The sequence below is a fragment of the Mustela erminea genome, chromosome 10 (assembly GCF_009829155.1).
Source record: "Mustela erminea isolate mMusErm1 chromosome 10, mMusErm1.Pri, whole genome shotgun sequence".
In the NCBI taxonomy this organism is placed as follows: domain Eukaryota; kingdom Metazoa; phylum Chordata; class Mammalia; order Carnivora; family Mustelidae; genus Mustela; species Mustela erminea.
Window position 1 is genome coordinate 91,209,408 of NC_045623.1, and position 20,264 is coordinate 91,229,671.

Below are 20,264 nucleotides of genomic sequence, written 5' to 3' on the forward strand. Positions count from 1 at the left end.
AATTTGCTCTCAAAAGATTTTCTTGCCAACTACCTTCCAACCCCACCCCTAACTTGCTTTTTTTTCAGGAAAGGAGGGTTGTACCAGAAAACAAGTTGGCCGTGTGGTTCAAACCATATGTGAGGGAGAAAGAAATTCCAGGGGTGGGGGGTGCCGGCTGGGAGGAGAGAAGGACGGAGGGAGGGGAGGGGAGGGGAGGGGAGGGGAGGGGAGGGGAGGGGAGGGGAGGGGAGGGGAGGGGAGGGGAGGGGAGAGCATGAGGGAGAGAGAATGAGAATGTGTATGTCTTAAGCTGGACCAGAACTAAAACCAACTTGAGACCGTGCATGGATTCTTCCCACATCCTGTTTCTGCCCCCGCATGGGCCGCTGCCCCCGACAGGGCGCCGAGATGAGGAGAGAGCAAGAGTGACCACTGAGGGCCCATTCAGAACAATCTACCTTGTCGTCCCTCCTGCGAAGTTTAAAAAGGCAGGAAACTAGTTTTATCTGTAAGAAAATGTTTATTCTTTTGAACCCCACAGGGGGAAAAAAAAAAAAAAAGAATGCAGCCAAGACCACATGTTTAACGAAATAGTGTCCCAAAAGGCAGCAAAACGGGGGGAACCTCAACACAAAGTCAGGGACAATTTTCCATGTTTTTGCACAAAGATGAAAAAAAACCCAAAACTATGACAATTCTGAGTAACACTTCCATGGCGACAATTACACAAGATGATTCAAAAATGCAAAATGGCAGCAACATGCACACCTGGCTAAAGCTAGAAGTTTTTTTTAACCCCAAAATAAGATCTGTGATTAAAAGGATGATTCTTTTTAATACTTCTATTCTGCTGACTCGCTTGTCCTACTTAATCTGCTTTAAATATGACACATGCCAATTAACAGGAAATTTGAGAAGACCTATGTCCTTCCAGAATCCATGGCAAGGAAGCAAACCCATCTATTTGGTTTCTTAAATTTTCCTCAGTTTCCCAATACAATTTTGCTTTGTCCCTCCCTCTCCCAGCCCCTCCCCCCGCCCCCCCTGGTTCTTAAACACTTCCAAAAGTTGCCAAAACACTTTTCTACAAGTGTCTAATATACACTTGAAACTGAGATCTTTGTGCAGAGTTTTGAGTTTAAACTCTTAAAAAAAACAAAAAACATAAAAGAACTCCTTGGCACAAGAGCTGAGGAATAGTCAAGTTTCTTTTAAATCATCAAACACAAGATGATGAAGAGAGGAAAGCACAGTTAAATGAAATGAAATTTTTTTTTTTTAAAAAACAACCCAAACCTAGAACGGCAGCTTTTTGTTCGCTGTCCTTGCAGTCTCTGGCACACAAACACCGCCCGGCTCCCTGTCCCAAGGTGTTGGCCTCGAGACGAGTCCAGAACACCATGGTGCTTTCTCTGAAAGGACATGGGCTGGAGCGGCAGAGGTCATGAGCCCCCGCTACCTGCCAGTTTCCAGCAGGATCCGCAGTGAGCTCGACACAGAAGACAGATGATGGTAAAGGGGGCAAATAGTTTAAAATCGTCAAGTTTCCTCTTGAAATGTCTTTTCCCAAGGCACTGCTAGCAGTTTTCTAGGACTGAACACCCGAGGGGAATAGGAACGTTTCAGACACAACCCCGGGGACACGCTCATAGCTAGTCTCATGGCCTCACTCCCCTCGGCTTAAACGACACTCCCGGAATTTGTTTGGTCCTTGGAGGGGGAATCAGCTTTTGTTTTCTGTAATATCAAGAATCATCTTCTGGAATGCAGCTATAAAATCAAAGCCGTGTGAGGTTATTAACCCTTCCACTCTAGAAAGGAAACGGTTTCATTAGCATCCCATGTGAATCCAAAATGCAGGTTTTGCTTGCTTATTTAAGAACAAAACCAAAAGGAAGGATGGAGAAGCAAAAACCTTGCTTTTTTTTTTTTTCTTCTTCAAGAGGAAACTGTAAGAATACATAAAAGGCAAAATTGGCTATTTGAAATCCAAGAGTGGTTTTAATGTATTGGCCGAGAAAAATAAACTGCAAAGTTCTGTGAGGTCTTCTAAAAATTTACAAGAAAAACTGATGGGCAGTTCTAATCAGACTCGGATGTTATCTTCCCCCCCTTTTTAAAAACGACAACATATACAGTCCCACAAAATACAATATAAACTTTTTTTTTTTTTTTATCTTGACTGCCAGAGATGCTCCTTTGTGATGCCTTCTGGTAACCAAATGGTTGGGCAAAACCCACAGCTGGTCTTCATTTCTTCAGGGGCTGGTAAACAGAGGCATTGGGATCGAGTCCAGAGGGGCTGGTCTCCACAAATTTGGAAGAGTAGTGAGGGGAAACGGGGCTCAGGGGGCTGGTGGCGGCACTGTATGTTATGCTGGGCATGACGGCCATGACTTCAGCTATCTTCTGTTTAAGGTCCTTGATTTCCTGGTCTTTCTGAAGAATTTGTCCTGGAAGATCAAAGACCCACCATTAGTGAGAAAGGAGGGCGCCTAACACAGTGCCCTTGTCTCGGGCCCATCCCAAGTGCATTTCGCTCCAACTCTGACTGGCTTTGACAGTCTGTAAGAGTAGGAGCTTTTCTCTTAAGGGCCAAATAGTAAATATTTAAGGCAAAGTGAGCCACAGACTGTCTTTGTCATTTTCTTTTCTTTCTTCTTTCTTTTTTTTTTTTTTAAGCCTGGAGAAATATAAAGAACATTCTTAGGCCACACGTGGTGCAAGGACAGGCAGCAGGCCACATCTGGCCTGTGGGCCATGGTTTTGCAGGTTTCTGGAAGGGGACTCTGTGTAGGTGCAACAAGCAAAGAGATCACTTTAGGAGCCACGTTCTGAACATGGCGGTGGCCATGGCAGCCAGAGGCGCTGCGGGTTTTACACTAAGGCCGCACCTCTTGAGCTGGACTGTTTTCCTGGGAGGCGGATCTCTGGGTGTCAGCGCCAGGCACACAGGACAACTGAGGCTGCAGTGTCAGTCCCCGCACCTCCACCCCCAAGGGCTCTGCGGCAGATACAGGCAGACACACAGAGCTCTGCAGCAGCTGCCCCCGGGGGGCTCCTATGTGACTCAGCGTGCTCGCCCCTCCCTCTTGGCCTCGTGCCCCTCAGCCTGCTGGCCCGCTCTGCCCCTGGCTGGATGCTCTCACAACACGGCAGCACATCCCACCCTCGCTCACCTGGCTTAGCTTCTAAATCCCACCAACCCTTGCCTGCCTTGGACCACTTCCCTTTCCATGCTTTTCCTGCACTGTGTTCACTCTGAGGTTTCCACTTCCTCACAAGGCTTTCCCTGACCCTCCCTTCTAAATCAGACCTGACCCTGCCCCCCAATTCCTAGATTCTCAACACACCCTACACTCGCCTTTTTGTCACTTTCTTCTAAAATAAGGTAATAAGTACAGCGGCTAACGCACCATTCTAAGTACTTAGACTCATTTATTTAGCACAATGACCCTACGACATGGGATTTATCATCATCATCTTCATGTGTTTTACGGATGAGGAAACTGAGGCAGAGAGAGGCTGAATGACAGAGCCAGGACCCAGGTCTACGCAGTCTTGCTCCAGAATCTTTACTCCTACGGCCTTCTTCCGTGTCTTGTAACTATTCACGTGGGGATGACTGGCGTCCATCATCTCTCTGGTGGCCCATGAGCTCCATGAGGGCGGGAACTGTGTTTACATCTTTACTCCCCGCTAGATCCCTAGTGCCCAGCCCAGTAGAAAGCTGAGGCTCTGCAAGTTCCATATCTTGCCAAGAGTCAGTTATTAAGAGGCAGAGCAAGATTTAAATCCCGCACCCGTATTCCAAAGCCCATGTAATTTCCATCACACTTTGAAGTTCCCTGGTCTACTCGGGGAAGGACACTCAGGAGTAGCCCCTAGGAAATTTAAATGCTTAAAAAAAAAAAAGAGAGAGGTTGCATTTGAGTTGCACTCATTTTGAGTCCTACGGAGGATGGCAACGGATCTGAAATGGTAAGAGAGCACGGTGGCATGTTTTTAAAAAGGATGTAGGGGAGATGAAAGTCATTTTGGAACTGGGGTGAAGCAAATGATATTGAAGGGAGGAAGCAGAAAAGCAACAAGGGGTTTGATTTGAATTACAAAGTTGGGTCCTTATTAGAATATTCTGAGCTTGACAGTGGAGGGAAGTAGTGGGGGAGGCAGCAGAGCCCTAGAAAGCAGCTGCTCCCTCTGAGGCCCTTCATGTCCCCTCGGCTTCAAGTTCACATCAGACAGCCTCCCTCCCTTTGAACAAAATAAGCCTCAGATGAATAAAATACCTAATAGCATCTGATACGCGATTACGTGAACCACTCTATCTTTTTTTTTTTTCCAGGCAGATTTAAGTTTGATTTTTTAAAATCAGAAACATGCAAACATTTCCAGAGCTTTTGGAAAAGGCAATTCTTTTTGCTTTTTTGTCGCTTTACAGAATTCCTAGGCTGACAAGGAAGCTCGGGCTGTGCTGGTGAGCCGGACTCCCAGCGGCTAGGAAGGAGACCAGGTGCTCCTTCCCTCTAGGGCCCAGCTCCCCGGAGAGGACAAAGCCAACTCAGAGAGGGGTGGCTACTTCACAGCAAGCCGAGCCAGGAGGGCAAAAAAGCCAGTGTATGGTCAGAAGTTCAGCTTGAAAGCAGAATTCCCAGACACCTTCTTTTAAAATGCTTCTTCTAGAATGCTTTCTCCGCCAGACCCTCAGCCTGCTTTCTTCTTGCTCTGCCCCCTTGCACAGTCCCAAGCCACTCCTACGGCCTTGCTTCTCACAACTTCTATATTCCTCCCGCCTTCCTGGGGTTTGGGCCTCTCTCTGGGATTTAGATGGCAAATTTCGACTTCCACCAGGCAGTCAGGAAGCCACTGCCAATCAGAACATCTCCAACCAAACTCATTCTCTCTTCTCCTCCTTCAAATCTGTCCTGCTCTTTTTCCTTCGCTCCCGGGAACTTTATCCTCCCGCACCCCTCGGGCACCTCCACTTTCCTTCACTCCTGCCTGCACCATCCTCCCCCCCCCCCCCACATGCCTCACCTCTTAGACAAAAGACAGTGCCTCCTTCCTCACAGGTCCCTCTGCGTCCACACAATCTCACCTTCCAATCTACCTTTCGCATTGCGATGCTAAAATGAGGGCAGAACACCCCCTTCCTCCTGAGGATCTCGGGAGTACATTCCCCAGGACGGCTTCATTTCTGGTTCTCCCGATCTCCCCCATCCTCCAGCTGGGGCCACTGGACTGCTCATCTGGACATTCTCCGCTTTTCTTGCCTTGGCTTACATGATTCCCTCGGTAACGACGTTCTTCCCGGCTACTCTCTGTTCTCAGAACTCATCCTTCAAGGCCCACTCCATGTCCCCTCCCTTATGAAGCCACCCCTGATCTCTGCTCTGGCCTTTCCAGCCCTCTACCTCTACCTAAAGGCAGCAGGCCTTTCTGCTTGGCTTGCCCAAGTGCAGTAATTCTCACAGCGTTCACAGGGTCCAAACCATCTTTGTGAAAATAATAACACATCATTTGACTTCTTCACACACATTCCCTCCTGGGGGTAAGTCAAGTCTTCCAAAATAACATGCAAGTAAAATTACAACAGACTGAACATAGAAACAGAGATGAGAACTGAAGTATCTTCTATTGAGCCAGAAATTAAAGAGGTCTGCTCAATGTAAAACAATGCCATTTTTCTCAAAGTTTTTTTTGGTTTTAGAAAATAGTTACTTTTTATAAAAATATGTTAACAAGTTATATGTTTATTATGTTATTTTAAAGATAAATTAATACTCGTTTTAAAGTTTCAATTTCTAATAGGTAACTACTGATAGATATAACCCACTTGAAAAAAAATCTCCTTAGGGCACTTGATAACTTTAAGAGTGAAGGGGTCCCTAAGAACAAAAAGTTTGAGCACCACTGCCCTAGTAGATCCTTCCACTAGACCGCATCTTGTTCTTCTTTATCTCCCCTTTAGCTTCTAGTACAATGCTTCAAATGCTCTTTTTAAAAAAATTTTTTTAGATTTTATTTATTCATTTGACAGACAGAGATCACAGTAGGCAGAGAGGCAGGCAGAGAGAGAGGAGGAAGCAGGCTCCCCACTGACCAGAGAGCCTGATGCAGGGCTCGATCCCAGGAACCTGGGATCATGACCTGAGCTGAAGGCAGAGGCTTAACCCACTGAGCCACCCAGGCGCTCCTCAAATGCTCTTTACGTACCTGCTGAAATATTCTTTTCCTAAGTCCAATTGTTCGAATACCTGTTTCAGTAATTTATTGCTGGCTAATCAATTTCTTGGACAAAACTGAAATTGCTTTTCACCAGACTCTGTCATGCCTCTATTCAGAAACTTTCCAAAGCTTTCTGTGCCACTCAGAGTAAAGTCCGAAGTTCCTCCCATGGGTTACAAAGTCTGGCAGAACGTGGTTCTTGCCAGTCTTGGCTTGTTGACTCCAACAACTCCGCCCATCCCTCCGGCTGCAGCCCCAATGGCTGCCACCCCTGCTCCTTCCCCCTGCAGACTGACCGGGCTCACGCACTCTTGCTTTGAGCCTCTGCTCAGATGCTCCCTATTCAAAGGATCTTCCACGACCACCATGTGGAACCCGCATCCCCACGGGGACACTCGCGCATCCTGCCTGACACCGCTTCGCTTCCTTCCGGGCCCGCACCAGCATCTGCTCCGCTCTGTGCTTGCTTGCGGCTGCCGGCCTCTCAGGGAGCCTCAGGGCGCCTGGCATACAGGAGGCCTCAGGAAATACCGGATGAGTGAACAGCCAGCTCCCCAGAAGCTGCTGCCACCGCTCCCTGCTTTGTAACCATGTAGAACCCGCTGCCGCTCGAACACATCAGGCCCTTCTGGCTCCCCTGACCTGGTCCAAGGCGTTTCGTCTGTCTCCATGGTCCTCTGCCCCTCACTCCTCTACACTGCGTCTTCACTGGCCTGACCCCTGCTCATCAGTCAAAACCCGGCTCAGACATCGGTTCCGCTGGGAAGCAGCGGGGGGAAGCACCCAGGCTCGACCCCTGCCTCCCTGTTCCCACAGCCTTACACCTACCACCGCATCAGCATCTTCCGGTGGCTCTGCAGCTCTCTGTCTCTTCAACAGCACCGTGAGCTCCTTGAGCTCATACTGCTCTCTGAATGCCCCACACCACATATTCTCACCTCAAAATATATCTGCAGAATGAATTAATGTGATGATTCCTAGACGTCAATGTTGGGCACCTCTCAAACCACTCAAGAAGAAAACTGAATGCCCCCAAGCTCTAAGGGACCTCTGCTCTCTGCGTCCCTGTGTGTGCGCAGCCGTCCCACTTCGCCGGGGCCCGGGGCTCTCCTACCTTGCGCGATCTCGAGCTGTCGCTTCGCGTCCCCCAGTGCAGAGAACAGGTCCAGCTTGATTCTCGTCTCTGCACTCAGACTGTTCTCCAGGTGTTGTGTTTTATCTTGCATGGCCGAGAGGGCTGACATTAACACCTCAGTATCCTTCTCGTTTTCCTTGTACTTCCGAAGCTCCTATCAACATCATCAAAGCAGCAAGATGTTACAAGACAGTTTTGGCATCGAGGTCTACAAATTAGCCTGAAATCACAAATAAAATCCCGCTATTACTGACCTGGCCCCTAGAATACAGAATCCTGGTGTTTCATGGGTTAAGACCTCACCACTTGGAGTGTAAGATGTATTTATATGATGATATGACATATGAAAATATTTTAGTAGATAAATTGGACAGTATTGGGCTGTTTCTAATAATAACAGACTGTCTCCAAATGAAATACCTTCTTATAAGCCTAACAGAAGAACCACAACTTTCTCCTTGCTGCCAGTTGCAAATGTTGCTGTAGTGCTGCAATCCAATTTGCCAAAACTCTACTCTCAACCTGCACTAAAAATTATAAAAGTGTTCATTATTTTGACAGGACATACTGCAGAATAAGCCCACTTAAAACATCTGGTAATGTAGCCCATACACACACACACACGTGTGTGTGTGTATATATAATATATATTACATATTAATGTATATTTAATATATATTTTGTATATTTATTTAATATATATTATATATAACAGCTAACATATTATATATTTACTAAGTAATGTATTTAATAATATTTAATATAGAATATGTATTTTAATATATAACAAACTTAATACATATTAAAATACATGGGTATCTATATAGGCATTTTAATTTTTTCATTTTAAGATAGAAATCCAAACATACTACAGAGAATTTAGAAATATACTAAAGTTCAAGGAAGAAAATGAAAATCACTTAATGATCGGACAATGTGAAAAACTTGGTATTTATTTCCCTTTCGTATTTTATAAGCATATGTGTATCTATTAGCATAAATGAAATCATACTACATGTAGTTTTGTATACAGTTTTTAAAAAACTTTCTCAACTCTTCTTTGGAAATGTATTATTTTTTTTTTTTTTTAAGATTTTATTTATTTATTGATAGAGATCACAATCAGGCAGAAAGGCAGGCAGAGAGAGAGGAGGAAGCAGGCTCCCTGCTGAGCAGAGAGCCCGATGCGGGGCTTGATCCCAGGATCCTGAGATCATGACATGAGCCGAAGGCAGCGGCTTAACCCACTGAGCCACCCAGGCGCCCCGATTTTTTTTTTTTTTTTAATTTGAGAGAGAGGTAGTGAGAGAGAGCATGAGCAAGGAGATGATCAGAGGGAAAAGCAGACTCCCCGTGGAGCTGGGAGCCCGATGCAAGACTCGATCCTGGGACTCCGGGATCATAACCTGAGCCGTAGGCAGTCATCCAACCAACTAAGCCACTCAGGCATCCCTGGAAATGTTATTTTTAATGATTGTATAATATTCCTACTTATATGTATCATAATTTCTGAAACAAATCTCCCTTTGTTAAGGTTGGATTCTTTTCACTTACATACCACTATGATGAACATCTTTGTATATCAATCATTGATGAGATTTTTAAATATTTATCTTAAGCAGGAGTTGTGAAACAGGAAACACTTAAAAAGTTTATTAACTTTTCCAGAAAGTTATACCTCCTCCAGTGATTATGAGGCCGGTTTCATTCATCCTCACCCAGGCTGATATTATTATTTAAAAAGTCTTTGCTAATTTCACAAAAGATAAGGGAAACAAGAGCAAAAGAAGCTAAGGGGGCAACACCAAAATAAAAAAGCTTTTGCAAAACAGAAAGGTAACCTACTGAATGGGAGAAGATATTTGCAAATGATATATTCTGCAAGGGGTTAATATCCAAAATATATAAAGAACTTCTACAACCCAACACCAAAAAATCAAATAATCTTCTTAAAAATGGGCAGAGGATCTGAACATTTTCCCAAAGAAGACATAAAATGGCCAACACATGAAAAGATATTCAATAACAATAATCCAAAAAAATGCAAATCAAAACCACAAAATCATCTCACTCCTGTTAGGATAGCAATTATCAAAATGACAAGGAAAAAAAAAGAAATAACAAGTGTTGGCGAGGATGTGGAGGAAAGGGAAGCCTTGTATACTACTGGTGGTGCAGCCACGGAGGCGCCTCAAAAAATTAAAAGTAGAAATATTGTATGATCCAGTAATTCCGCTACTGGGTATTTTCCCAAAGAAAACAAAAACACTAATTCCAAAAGGGATATGCTCCCCTATGTTTACTGCAACATTATTTACCATAACTGCGATATGGAAGCAACCTAAGTGCCCACTGAGAGATGAATGGATAAAGAAGATGCACGCACGCACACACACAAAGAGTATTACTCAGCCATAAAAGAGTAAGATCTTGCCATTTATGACAACATGTAAGGACCTGGAAGATACTATGCTAACTGAAATAAGCCAGACAGAGAAAAACAAATACCTGATTTCACTGATATGAGGAATCTACAAAACAAAACAAAGGAACAAACAAAAGCAGAAACAGACCCATAGATCAGAGAACTGGTGGGGTGGGTGAAGTGGGTGAGGGGCTGTGGGAGGTACAGGCTTCCAGTTAGGGAATAAGTAAGTCAAGGGAATATAAGGTAGGGCACAGAGTCAATGGTGCTGTAACATCATAGTGGTGACAGATGGCAGCTAGTAGCTACATTTGCATGGGGCACGGCATGACATACAGAGTTGTGGAATTACTAGGTCTTACACTTGCAACTAACGTAACATTGTGTGCCAAATATATTGCGATTAAAAAAGAGGAAACAGGGGCGCCTGGGTGGCTCAGTGGGTTAGGCCGCTGCCTTCGGCTCAAGTCATGATCTCAGGGTCCTGGGATCGAGTCCCGAATCGGGCTCTCTGCTCAGCAGGGAGCCTGCTCCCCGCCGCCCCCCCCCCCGCCTGCCTCTCTGTCTACTTGTGATCTCTCTCAGTCAAATAAATAAATAAAATCTTTAAAAAAAAAAAAAGAGGAAACAAATTTCACAGGAGATAAATGATACATACTGTTAATCTACAGGTCTTTGACGATTGAGGAGGATATATTTTTATATTCTTCTCAGCCATTTATTTTTCTTCTGTGAATTATTCATTCACATCCTTTACCCATTTTTCCAAGTATCAGTTTTACTCGACAAATTTTATGAGTTACCGACATATCAAGAGTACTAATTCCTTATATTTGCTGTAGGATCTATACTCTCCACAACTGATTTTCTCTCTCTCTCTCTTTTTTTTGGCTTTATGATTTTTTCCATTTTTTTGTTTAGAAAATCTTTCCCAGTTTCAAGATCAAATTCTAGTTTAAAACAAAATGCTTTTCTTTTCTGCCCGTATTCAACTCCACCTGAAATTTCTTTTTGTATAGTATAAGATGAGTTTTTTTATTTTTTAAAGATTTACTTATTTATTTGAGAGAAAGAGAGAGAGCCTTCTTCTCACTCATGCGAGAGAGCATGAGCAGGAAGGAGAGGGAGAAGCAGACACCCCGCTGAGCAAGGAGCTCGACGTGGGGCTCAATCCCAGGACCCTAGGATCATGACCTGAGCTGAAGGCAGACACTTAACTGACTGAGCTACCCAAGCGCCCCAAGAGATGAGCTTCTAATTTTATATTTTTTCTTAGTTATCTAACTGTTCCGAAGCCTTTTTCTGACTAGTCCTCACTGTTTCCAACCATTTGTGCTGTTTTTACTGGAGACTTTAAGCTCTGTCTCTAGGGCATCTATCCTATGCCACCGACTTGCCCACAATTTCATACCAGTTCCACGTGATTCAAATTACTGTAACTTCATGATATATGATATTACTTTTGAGGGTCCCTTTGGAAAACCAAGTCCAAATACCTGGCTAAGGTACATGCTGCCCAGAAAACTGGTTGTATCCACAGCACTGGCAGCTTTCCCCATCATGCACTGCTCAGAACTGCAATCTACAAGGCTGAGAGCCATTCAGAATGGTCAATTGCCTGGCAATGCACAGAGGGTTAGGGCTAAGAAGAGGTGCAAAAGTTCCAAAGCACACTAATCTAGCCTATAACCTGAAAAAGGGAAATGAATCTACAGTAGGTCAAATTCTGGTATAAACCGTGTCAAAAGACAGTCAATATTTCTAGTTGTATTAGAATCTGGCTAATTAAATATGACTTGAATCTGCTGGACAAGGCTAGAGCTTCTTTCTGTCATAGAGACTTTGAGATGCAGTGGGATTTGGCCTATTATCAAAAGGCACCATCTTGAGGTGCCTGGGTGGCTCAGTGGGCTAAGCATCTGCCTTCAGCTCAGGTCATGATCCTGGGGTCCTGGGATCGAGCCCCACGTCTGGCTCCCTGCTCAGCAGGGAGTCTGCTTCTCCCTCTCCCTCCGGCACTCATGCTCACTCTCAAATAAGTAAAATAAAATCTTCAAAAAACAAAAAGGCACCATCTCCATATTGCAACACTGGGTACACAAATAACAGGAGAACCCAAGTAGGAGAAAGTCTTTCGTGCTCCCCATACCTGAACTTTCAGTTCTAGTTCTCTGATCTGGTCTTCTTTCACCTTCATGTCCATCGTGAGCTTCTTGCCCTCTGCTTCTAATTCTCTGATCCGATTCCGTAAGGTTTCAGTGCACTCCCCCCTTTTAGAAAAGAAGAGAAGAAAGGGATTTAAAAGACTAGTGGTTTACTTGTGCTGCAAGAGTGATATTTCTCTTATACTCCAGAGTCTGTCAGGTTTTAGGTTTTGGCTCAGTCTGCCCATTCTCTATTCTTTGAGAATTTCAATAATTATCTAAAATAATTAACTGGTATCTACTACGAACCAGGCACCAAATGAAGCACTTTACCATCTCCGCCTTCTTTGCAAGTGTAGGATGTATTGTCCCATTTTCCAGATAAGAAAACTAAGACCACGCATTTGTAACACCAGTCCACCCTCACCTCGCTGCTAGGTCACAGCACTCCAGGGATAAGAACTGAGGCTTTCCAGCTTCCCAATGCAAGAAGCTTTCCCCCAGGCTAGATGACCTGAGACAGTGCCCCCAGAGGCAAGCAGGCGAGAAGTGGATGTGGACTATCTCCAGCAGGGGGCAGTGAGCTAAAATAATTCTCCCCTTTGAGGGTCTATGCCTTGAAAAGTTCAACTCATGAAGTTGCCAGAGCATTGGGTTGCTTCTCAGGGCTGTAGGAAGAACAAGCTAAAAAATGTGATGGCAACAGCCAGTCCAGAGCAGACTAACCACTTAGGTTTCAGCAACAGCCAGAGGGAGAAAGGAGGTGTCCTCTGCCTACCAAAAAGGAAGGTCCAGTGAGGGACCTACACCTTGAGATTTGCTTGAGAATAAAAACAGCCTCTACCTAAGTGAAGGTAAACCAGGACCAACGACGGGTAAGACCAAAGCAAGTAAGCCTGACTGGAAGCGAAAGGGAGCCAGGAAGAGATTGAAACCCATGTACTGATGATCAGGTGTAAAATACTGAACACTACGGCTAAGGAATTGTCATAACCTCCTCAGTGGACTTTTTGTCAGGGTAGGAGGTGCTGGATGAATGAAGGACAGTACAGGCCGTATCAGATGACTGTTCAGAAAAATCTCCTGCAAGTGTAAGTGCTTCAGAAACGTCTGCTTTGTGCAGAGGCCTGCGCTTACGAACAAACCAAACCCCCACATCCTAGGCAGGCCAGTGGCGTGTCCTGTGAGTATGTCTGGATGCTGATTGACCAAGTGAGCTCAGCCATGTGCACTACAGAGTTGGCAGGGGTAGCAGGAGCATAGGGGAGGAAAGGGTTCTTTCTGGCTGTTCTCTCCTTAAACATGAAATGACAATACATCGGTTCTTCTACAAATGCCAGAACCCAAAAGAAGGCTTTTAACATGCCACATACAAAAAAGGAAAACTTAAGGAAGAATTACAGTATAATTTTATTGATACAAATTATGACAAAAATTTAAAATGAGGGGCTCTTGGGTGGCTCAGTGGGTTAAGCCTCTGCCTTCGGTCATGATCTTAGGGTCCTGGGATCAAGCCCACATGCGACTCTCTGCTCAGCAGGGAGCCTGCTCCCCCTGCCCCTCCGCCTGCCTCTCTGCCGCTTTGTGATCTCGGTCTGTCAAATAAATTTTTAAAAAATTTTGAAATGAGGGGCACCTGGGTGGCTCAGTGGGTTAAGCCTCTGCCTTCGGCTCAGGTCATGATCCCAGTGTCCTGGGATCGAGCCCCACATCGGGCTTTCTGCTCTGCAGGGAGCCTGCTTCCTCCTCTCTCTCTGCCTGCCTCTCTGCCTACTTGTGATCTCTGTCAGATAAATAAAGAAAAAATCTTTAAAAAAAAAAATTTTTTTTGAAATGAAATCGACGGGGTGCCTGGGTGGCTCAGTGGGTTAAGCCTCTGCCTTCAGCTCAGGTCATGATCTCAGGGTCCTGGGATCAAGCCCTACATCGGGCTCTCTGCTTAGCCAGGAGCCTGCTTCCCCCTCTTTCTCTGCCTGCCTCTCTGTCTACTTGTGATCTCTCTCTCTCTGTGTCAAATAAATGAATAAAATCTTTTTTACAAAATGAGATCAATAATAATGTACCCTCACTCGCCAACTGTAAGCCCATAACTGACCCCCCACCACACGGGTGGACTTCACTAGTCAAAAAAAAAAGAAAAAATCCCTAAAGTGAAATAGAAGCACCCCTCCCCCCCACAATGCCAAAAGGCTCTTAAGGATCTTCCCTCCTTGCTGGAATTCAGTTTCTGGAAATACTTGCATACTTTTCAATAGAACAGAAGTAATGCCCAATTCCCAACACTCCACAAATCCAATGGCATCTAACAGTGACTTATGTTTTGGGTTTTTTCCCCATCTTTTCCAGCTCATGTGACAGTTTGCTGATACCCAACCAAGATGGGAGCAGTCAGTCAGTAAAAAGGACTTAGGCAACCAAGATTTTCCTTTCTTCTATTTTAAGATAAAAACTTCAGAAACACATACACCTGAGAGTAGAGAGTAACGACACAGAAAGGGAATGACAATCCAGACTGGAGTCTCTCCCAGTGTTTAGAAGTTGATGGCCACACAGAAAGTGACCAGAAACCCTTTGATGAGCAGCACTTAGCCTCCTGGGTGTGAGAGGTATGGTGCCGCCCTCATCCTGCTTCCTAGATGAGGTCGCTGAGGAATGAAGCTGTTACAAGACCACGCAAGCTGCACAGATGGGGCTTAGCTAGTCAGGAAATAACACTTGGTGGCAACCTCTCATTGCCTGATGGTTCTATTTCAACCCTGCCTGAGGCCTCATACTCTCATGCCGGTCTTGGTGCAAGGCAGAGGCAGAACACCTCATCCACCTCCGATGCAGAGTAGGGAGGTGGGGGGGGGTTAAGGGGTGTTGGTTGTGGAGGGAGCGGGGACAAAGGGTGGGGGTGGGGAGGGGGGCATCATGGACATACCTAGACGCGGCAGCAAATGCAACGGCCCGGGCAGCAGTAGCTTCTTCCAACTTCTTCCTTTTTTTCTCCTCCATTAATTGCTTTTCTACAAAACTTCGGGCTTCCTGCTCAGCTTTTAGCTTTTTCTCCAACTGGCTGATATTTTGTTTGTCTTTTTGCTTCATTTGCACAGCGTTATGTAATCTATATGGAAACGATTATCATACAGAGTTTCATTGTTAGAAATGCCCACTAGAAACTCTGGGGAAACGTGGCTCCTCTTTTGAACAGCAAACCATAAAAGTCAGCTTCCAGAGTGCCCGGGGAAAAACATATTGTCGTTATTCTTCAACAAGAGCAGCCTAACAAGATACAGAATAAGACCCAGCCTTTGCCCTACTATGGGAAGCGATCTACAGAAGGCACTCCAGAAAAAGGGATAAAACAAGTTTCTATCAGAGGGAAAGACAGCTGTACCACTAATTCTAGTTGTGCCCCAAAGCACCTTGAGAGAATTTTCATTGATCAAAGAACTACCAATGGAACCAGCCCCAGAAAGCCGAGGTAAAGGGTGGAAGAGGGAAGGTGGTTTTTTTTTTTTTTTTTGGCCTGAATGTAGTTATGCTGTGGCCCTGCTGCAGCCTTTCCTTTTCCAGCTATGAGCTGTCTTCTCCAAGTATCCCAAAACAGACCCTGGAGTTAGTCAGAGGGTGCTTAATATCACAAAGAGATTTCAGCCGTACTCCCTTCCCTGCCTACTCCCACACCCAGCATTCCACATCAGTACAAGGTGAGTTCATCTCAGTGTATCAGCGTCAGGCGAGAGCCTTCACGTATATGGGTCAGAAGCAATGGAGAAGTTACGTGCTTATAAGCCTCTGGCTTTGAGTTATGTTCCTCCAGAATGTCGAAGGACTCCTCTTTCAATGGGAGAAGCCCAGAGCCTATGATAGTAATCATTACCCCAGGCACACACTGCCGAAAGATTAAAAAAAAAGGAGGGGGGCAGATCAATACTGAGTCAAGAAGTAATTCCAGGATGAATCAATGGGAAGTATAAACAAATTCAAACAGAAGAGCTGGTTTTTTGCTTGCCTCTTTTTAAATAAAATAAAAATTCAGGGTCATTTTTTGGGTCCCAGATATCAAAGTAAATAGAGTCTGTTCCTCTGGAAACTTTCATTCAAAGGAGCAGGATTTTCAAATCGTAGCAGAACAACTTCTGTCAATTTTACTTATAGTATCACAGAAGCTCAATGACTATTTTAAACTAAGAGAAGAACTTATTAAATGAAAAGAAAGAACAGTAACATTAGTAAACTGTGCTGTTGGGATGAAACAAGTTTTCGTAGGTTTTGTAACATGCTGAGTATCTGGTACTACGTTAAATATTTTAAATATTTCATTTAACACCCCTGCGACCAGGTCTTCTTGTCATCACACCTCTTTTACTCCAACCCCTGGGACCACAGGAACAGTGAAACGGCCTGGCGGCGACCGAGGCCCCCGGGTGCACGTACTTGTTCTGCAGCAGCTCGTTCTCCTGCCGGAGCTGGCCCATTTCGGAGCGGATCCCCCGCTCGGTGCTGGACAGGGAGCTGATCTGACTGCGGAGCTCCTGTTCCACTTGTCTGCTGGCCTGCAGGTCAGCCTTTAACTTTTTAATGTCTTGTTCCAGCCTAGGAGAAGGAGAAATGTGGCATTTTCATCAGGGAAAGGGCACCCATAGGGCTCTGCGGGAGACCCTGGGTGACGTCCCAGACTTCCTGGGATTGGGTTGGGGGGTGGCGGGCAGCGGCAGAAGACCCCCCGGGCAGCTCCTGCCAACGGCCAGACTCCTGTCTGCAACTGGCTTTTCACTGTGTGCTTCCTTCTGCCCCGGCCCCCACCCCTTCCCACAGCCAGAGAGTAACCTGTTTTCTCCGCATGCGGGGAGCACGGACACCCAGGTGCTTGTGAATTCCTGAGCTGCCAATAAAGGAGGAAGGGAAGGCAGAGAGAGGGTGGCTGAAGGCTTGGGTCCCCCAATACACACACACACACACACACACACACACACTCTCTCTCTCTCTCTCTCAATTTCCTATGCCCCCCTGCCCCGCCCAATCCCCGGAAGGGAGATGTATCAGTAACGGTCAGCTCATGCCCCACTGGCTCTGAGATGATTCTGATACACCAGAATTTACCCTCTCAGATTCCCTTCCACCTTGGGCCCAGAGAACAAGAGTGTCTCAGGCAACCTCTGAAATTGCTAGCATCCTTGCTACATGATGTTCACACTTCCAGTGACTGTGACAGAGGAGCTTATTCAGCTCAACAACAGTGTGAACAGGAACCAATGACGCGCTCTGAGAATCGTAAGACAATTCCACCTGTGAGCTGAAGCCCATCTTTTCTCTCCAGCTCCTTAACCTCTGTTCCATCTGTTTTCTCTTAGTATAGTAACAGCTTTATTTTAAGTGACACGTTTTGGGGAGCTATCACAAGCGCAGGTGGGCCTGAAGAGAGTCAACAGAAAGTATAAAACCCAGACTCTCTTCATCAGAAGGCTTTGTAATGTCACTAGAGGCCAACAAGTGACGATTTTTAGTGGTGAGACAGCAGCACAAGGAAGCTGGATTAAATACACGTGAGAAAGAGTAACAACTAGTACTTAATGAGAACTTAGGTGCTACACACTGTTTGTTCCACAGGCTTTACTGGTATGAACTCATTTAGTCAGCACAACCGTAGGCTAAAAGTTTGTTATTCCCACTCTTACAGATGAAGAGGGCTAGACTGGGGAAAGGCTCCAGCCCCAGGGGACACGGGCCCCAGAGCCCACCCTCTTCTCCAGCAGGCTGAGCCATGGCCATGTCCTCCATAGCCGGGGATGGACGAGAAGTGCCACAGGAGTTCTGACAAGAGAAGGTGGGAATTAGGTTGGGACTGGATGGCTGGGCAGGATTTGAAGAAGAAGGGGAGGAGGGGCCACTCTAAACAAGGGGAAAACATGCTCAAAAGCTCAAAAGCCATAGATATTTGGGGACGGAATAATCAGTCTGGCCTCTGAGGAAACCGTGTACTCTGGGAACAGAGTGAGAAGGGGTAGAATGGGTCTGGAGGATGGGACTGTGGGGAACACTGAAGGTCAGGCCAAGGATGGCGGCTGGTGGCCTGAGGAGCTATGCTTTCTGACAAACGAAAATGCAGGCAAAAGTCAGTTTGCTCTGAAGAGACCCTTATGCATGTCACGAATCCAAAATACCAACAGAACCGAGATTTCTGGCGGGCAGTGTGACCTCTCCTTGGAACTGCCAGCACCACAGACGTAAGCCCTTACAGACATGTTTTATTAAGCACCAAGTCCCCAGGGCCCACCACAGTGAACAACACTTACTAAATATATGTTGCCTGGCCTCCCTTGGGAAACCAAAGAGCGGCTTTATTTACCCATCTACCTTTAGTCAACTGAAACAAGATCTCAAAAACAGAAAGTCATAACACATTGATGGTCCTTTCCCAGGCATCGTAGCCTGTCCCCCTGTCCAATGTACAGGAACAGATGAGAGACCTGGTTTTCCAGAAGCACGGCCTCGTCTCCTGACATAGCTCACTCCCCAGGGAAGGGTCACAAGTCAACATCACGCCACACTTTCCCTTTAGCCAGGGTTATCCCAGTTGAATGTGCTCCCAGAAGTGCTCTGAACAATTACAGACTGGCATTTATATCATCCCCACACCATCCCTCGTTCACCCGAAGTAACCCAAGGGATATCTTCCAAAACAGGTCGATGCTGTCAGGTTATCCCCATTAAGAAGATGGGTTGAAAAACGTGTTAGGTTATTCGTCTTTCTGGAGAAGTCGGTTTCAGTCTGAGGATTGCATTTCTAGTAGAAAGGGTGAGTTTCAAGAAGAGAATAAGGGCTTAGCATGGGGTTTAGGACCAGGATTCTAGATTCAGTTCTGATGCCAAGTCCGCGACCCTGCGCAAGGCATGTAACCTTCCAGGACTCAGTTTCCCCATTGTAGGCTAATGACCTCTAGAGTTCCTCCCGGCTCAGGGTAGGGTTTCTAGGCCTGACACACTTACAGCCGGCTGCTGATCTGCTTCTTCAGATTAGCAACCTAAGCTGTATCATACGCAGAGGCCCAGGAATCAAGTTCCACACAACCAGCCGACTGGGGCAAAGCACTGTCACAGATGGGAATGAGATCTGCAGAGGCTGGATGGCAATAATTTTGCAGTTATTATTTTGCACCTTTAATCTCTAAGGGCCCATTTTCCTACCCTGAACTAAGGATAATGACAATATTCTGAATGAAAATTTAGAGCTCCTTGAGAAAGGTAAAAACTCAAAGACTTAATGCACTTACGAGAACAAAAAAAATACAAAATACTTTGAGTGTAACTTCTGGAGACCACAGAACCCTAAACAAAAATATATTTTCTGGGGTGCCTGGGAGGCTCAGTGGGTTAAAGCCTCTGCCTTCAGCTCAGGTCATGATCCCAGAGTCCTGGGATCAAGCCCCACATAGGGCTCTCTGCTCCGTGGGGAGCCTGCTTCCTCCTCTCTCTGCCTGCCTCTCTGCCTAGTTGTAATCTCTGTCTGTCAAATAAATAAACAAAAATCTAAAATATATATATATATTTTTTTTTTCTTATGTAGAATTGTGAGATTTTGTCAAAGACAATACAGCAAAAATGGAACAACGTGGTTACCAGGGTTACGAAAATTCCCAAGGTTTGTGCCCTTTGGTGAATGTGTGTTATATTTCAACAAAAAGTTTATTTTTAAAATAAAATAACTTAATTTCACAAAACAGAGAAGTAAAATCAAATTGCTTCAGGATTTTCAAAACTGCCACCAATTTTGTAAGACTCGGAATTACTGTTCTCCAAACAGCTGCGGCAGACCTGTGAGCGAACACCAGCATTCCCAGTTGAAGAGACTGGGGGAAACACTGCTTGGTGACACACAAGATAACTTTTGAGTGCTAAATGGAAAACTCTCAGGAATTTTTAAAACATATAAGGGGCCATTATATATGGTCTCTCAGAAAAAGCATTACTTTAACCTCGCATGTTAATTTAACCCAGCAGACTACATTTTAAATCTTAACTGAGGTAGGTGGTAAAATGATTTATAATCCCTTATTAGATCTATTTTTTTTTAAAGATTTTATTTATTTATTTGACAGAGAGAGAGAGAGAGATCACAAGCAGGCAGAGAGGCAGGCAGAGAGAGAAGGGGAAGCAGGCTCCCTGCTGAGCAGAGAGCCCAGTGAGAACCCTGAGAACATGACCTGAGCTGAAGGCAGAGGCTTAACCCACTGAGCCCCTAGGTCTATTTTTCATTGCAAAAGTGACACGGAGTCCAGGCTAACCACTGCGTACAACAATAGAAAAGTAAAAATACGGAATAAAAATGTCAGCAATTCTTAATCCTCTCAACCAGACAGAAGCA

At 45.4% G+C, this 20,264-nt stretch overlaps 1 protein-coding gene across 1 annotated transcript in view; it reads right to left on the reverse strand.

The window, feature by feature from the left end:
* Nucleotides 1-2,142: 2,142 nt before the first annotated feature.
* Nucleotides 2,143-20,264, reverse strand: part of MACO1 (macoilin 1) — a 63,234-nt gene continuing 45,112 nt past the window's right edge. The window contains exons 7-11 of the mRNA XM_032361633.1: nucleotides 16,337-16,495; nucleotides 14,838-15,020; nucleotides 11,920-12,040; nucleotides 7,325-7,499; nucleotides 2,143-2,435 (exon numbers count right to left, since the gene is read on the reverse strand). Of these exons, the coding sequence (XP_032217524.1) occupies nucleotides 2,233-2,435; nucleotides 7,325-7,499; nucleotides 11,920-12,040; nucleotides 14,838-15,020; nucleotides 16,337-16,495 (841 nt within the window). The 3' untranslated portion in view covers nucleotides 2,143-2,232. The remainder of the gene's footprint in view (nucleotides 2,436-7,324; nucleotides 7,500-11,919; nucleotides 12,041-14,837; nucleotides 15,021-16,336; nucleotides 16,496-20,264) is intronic.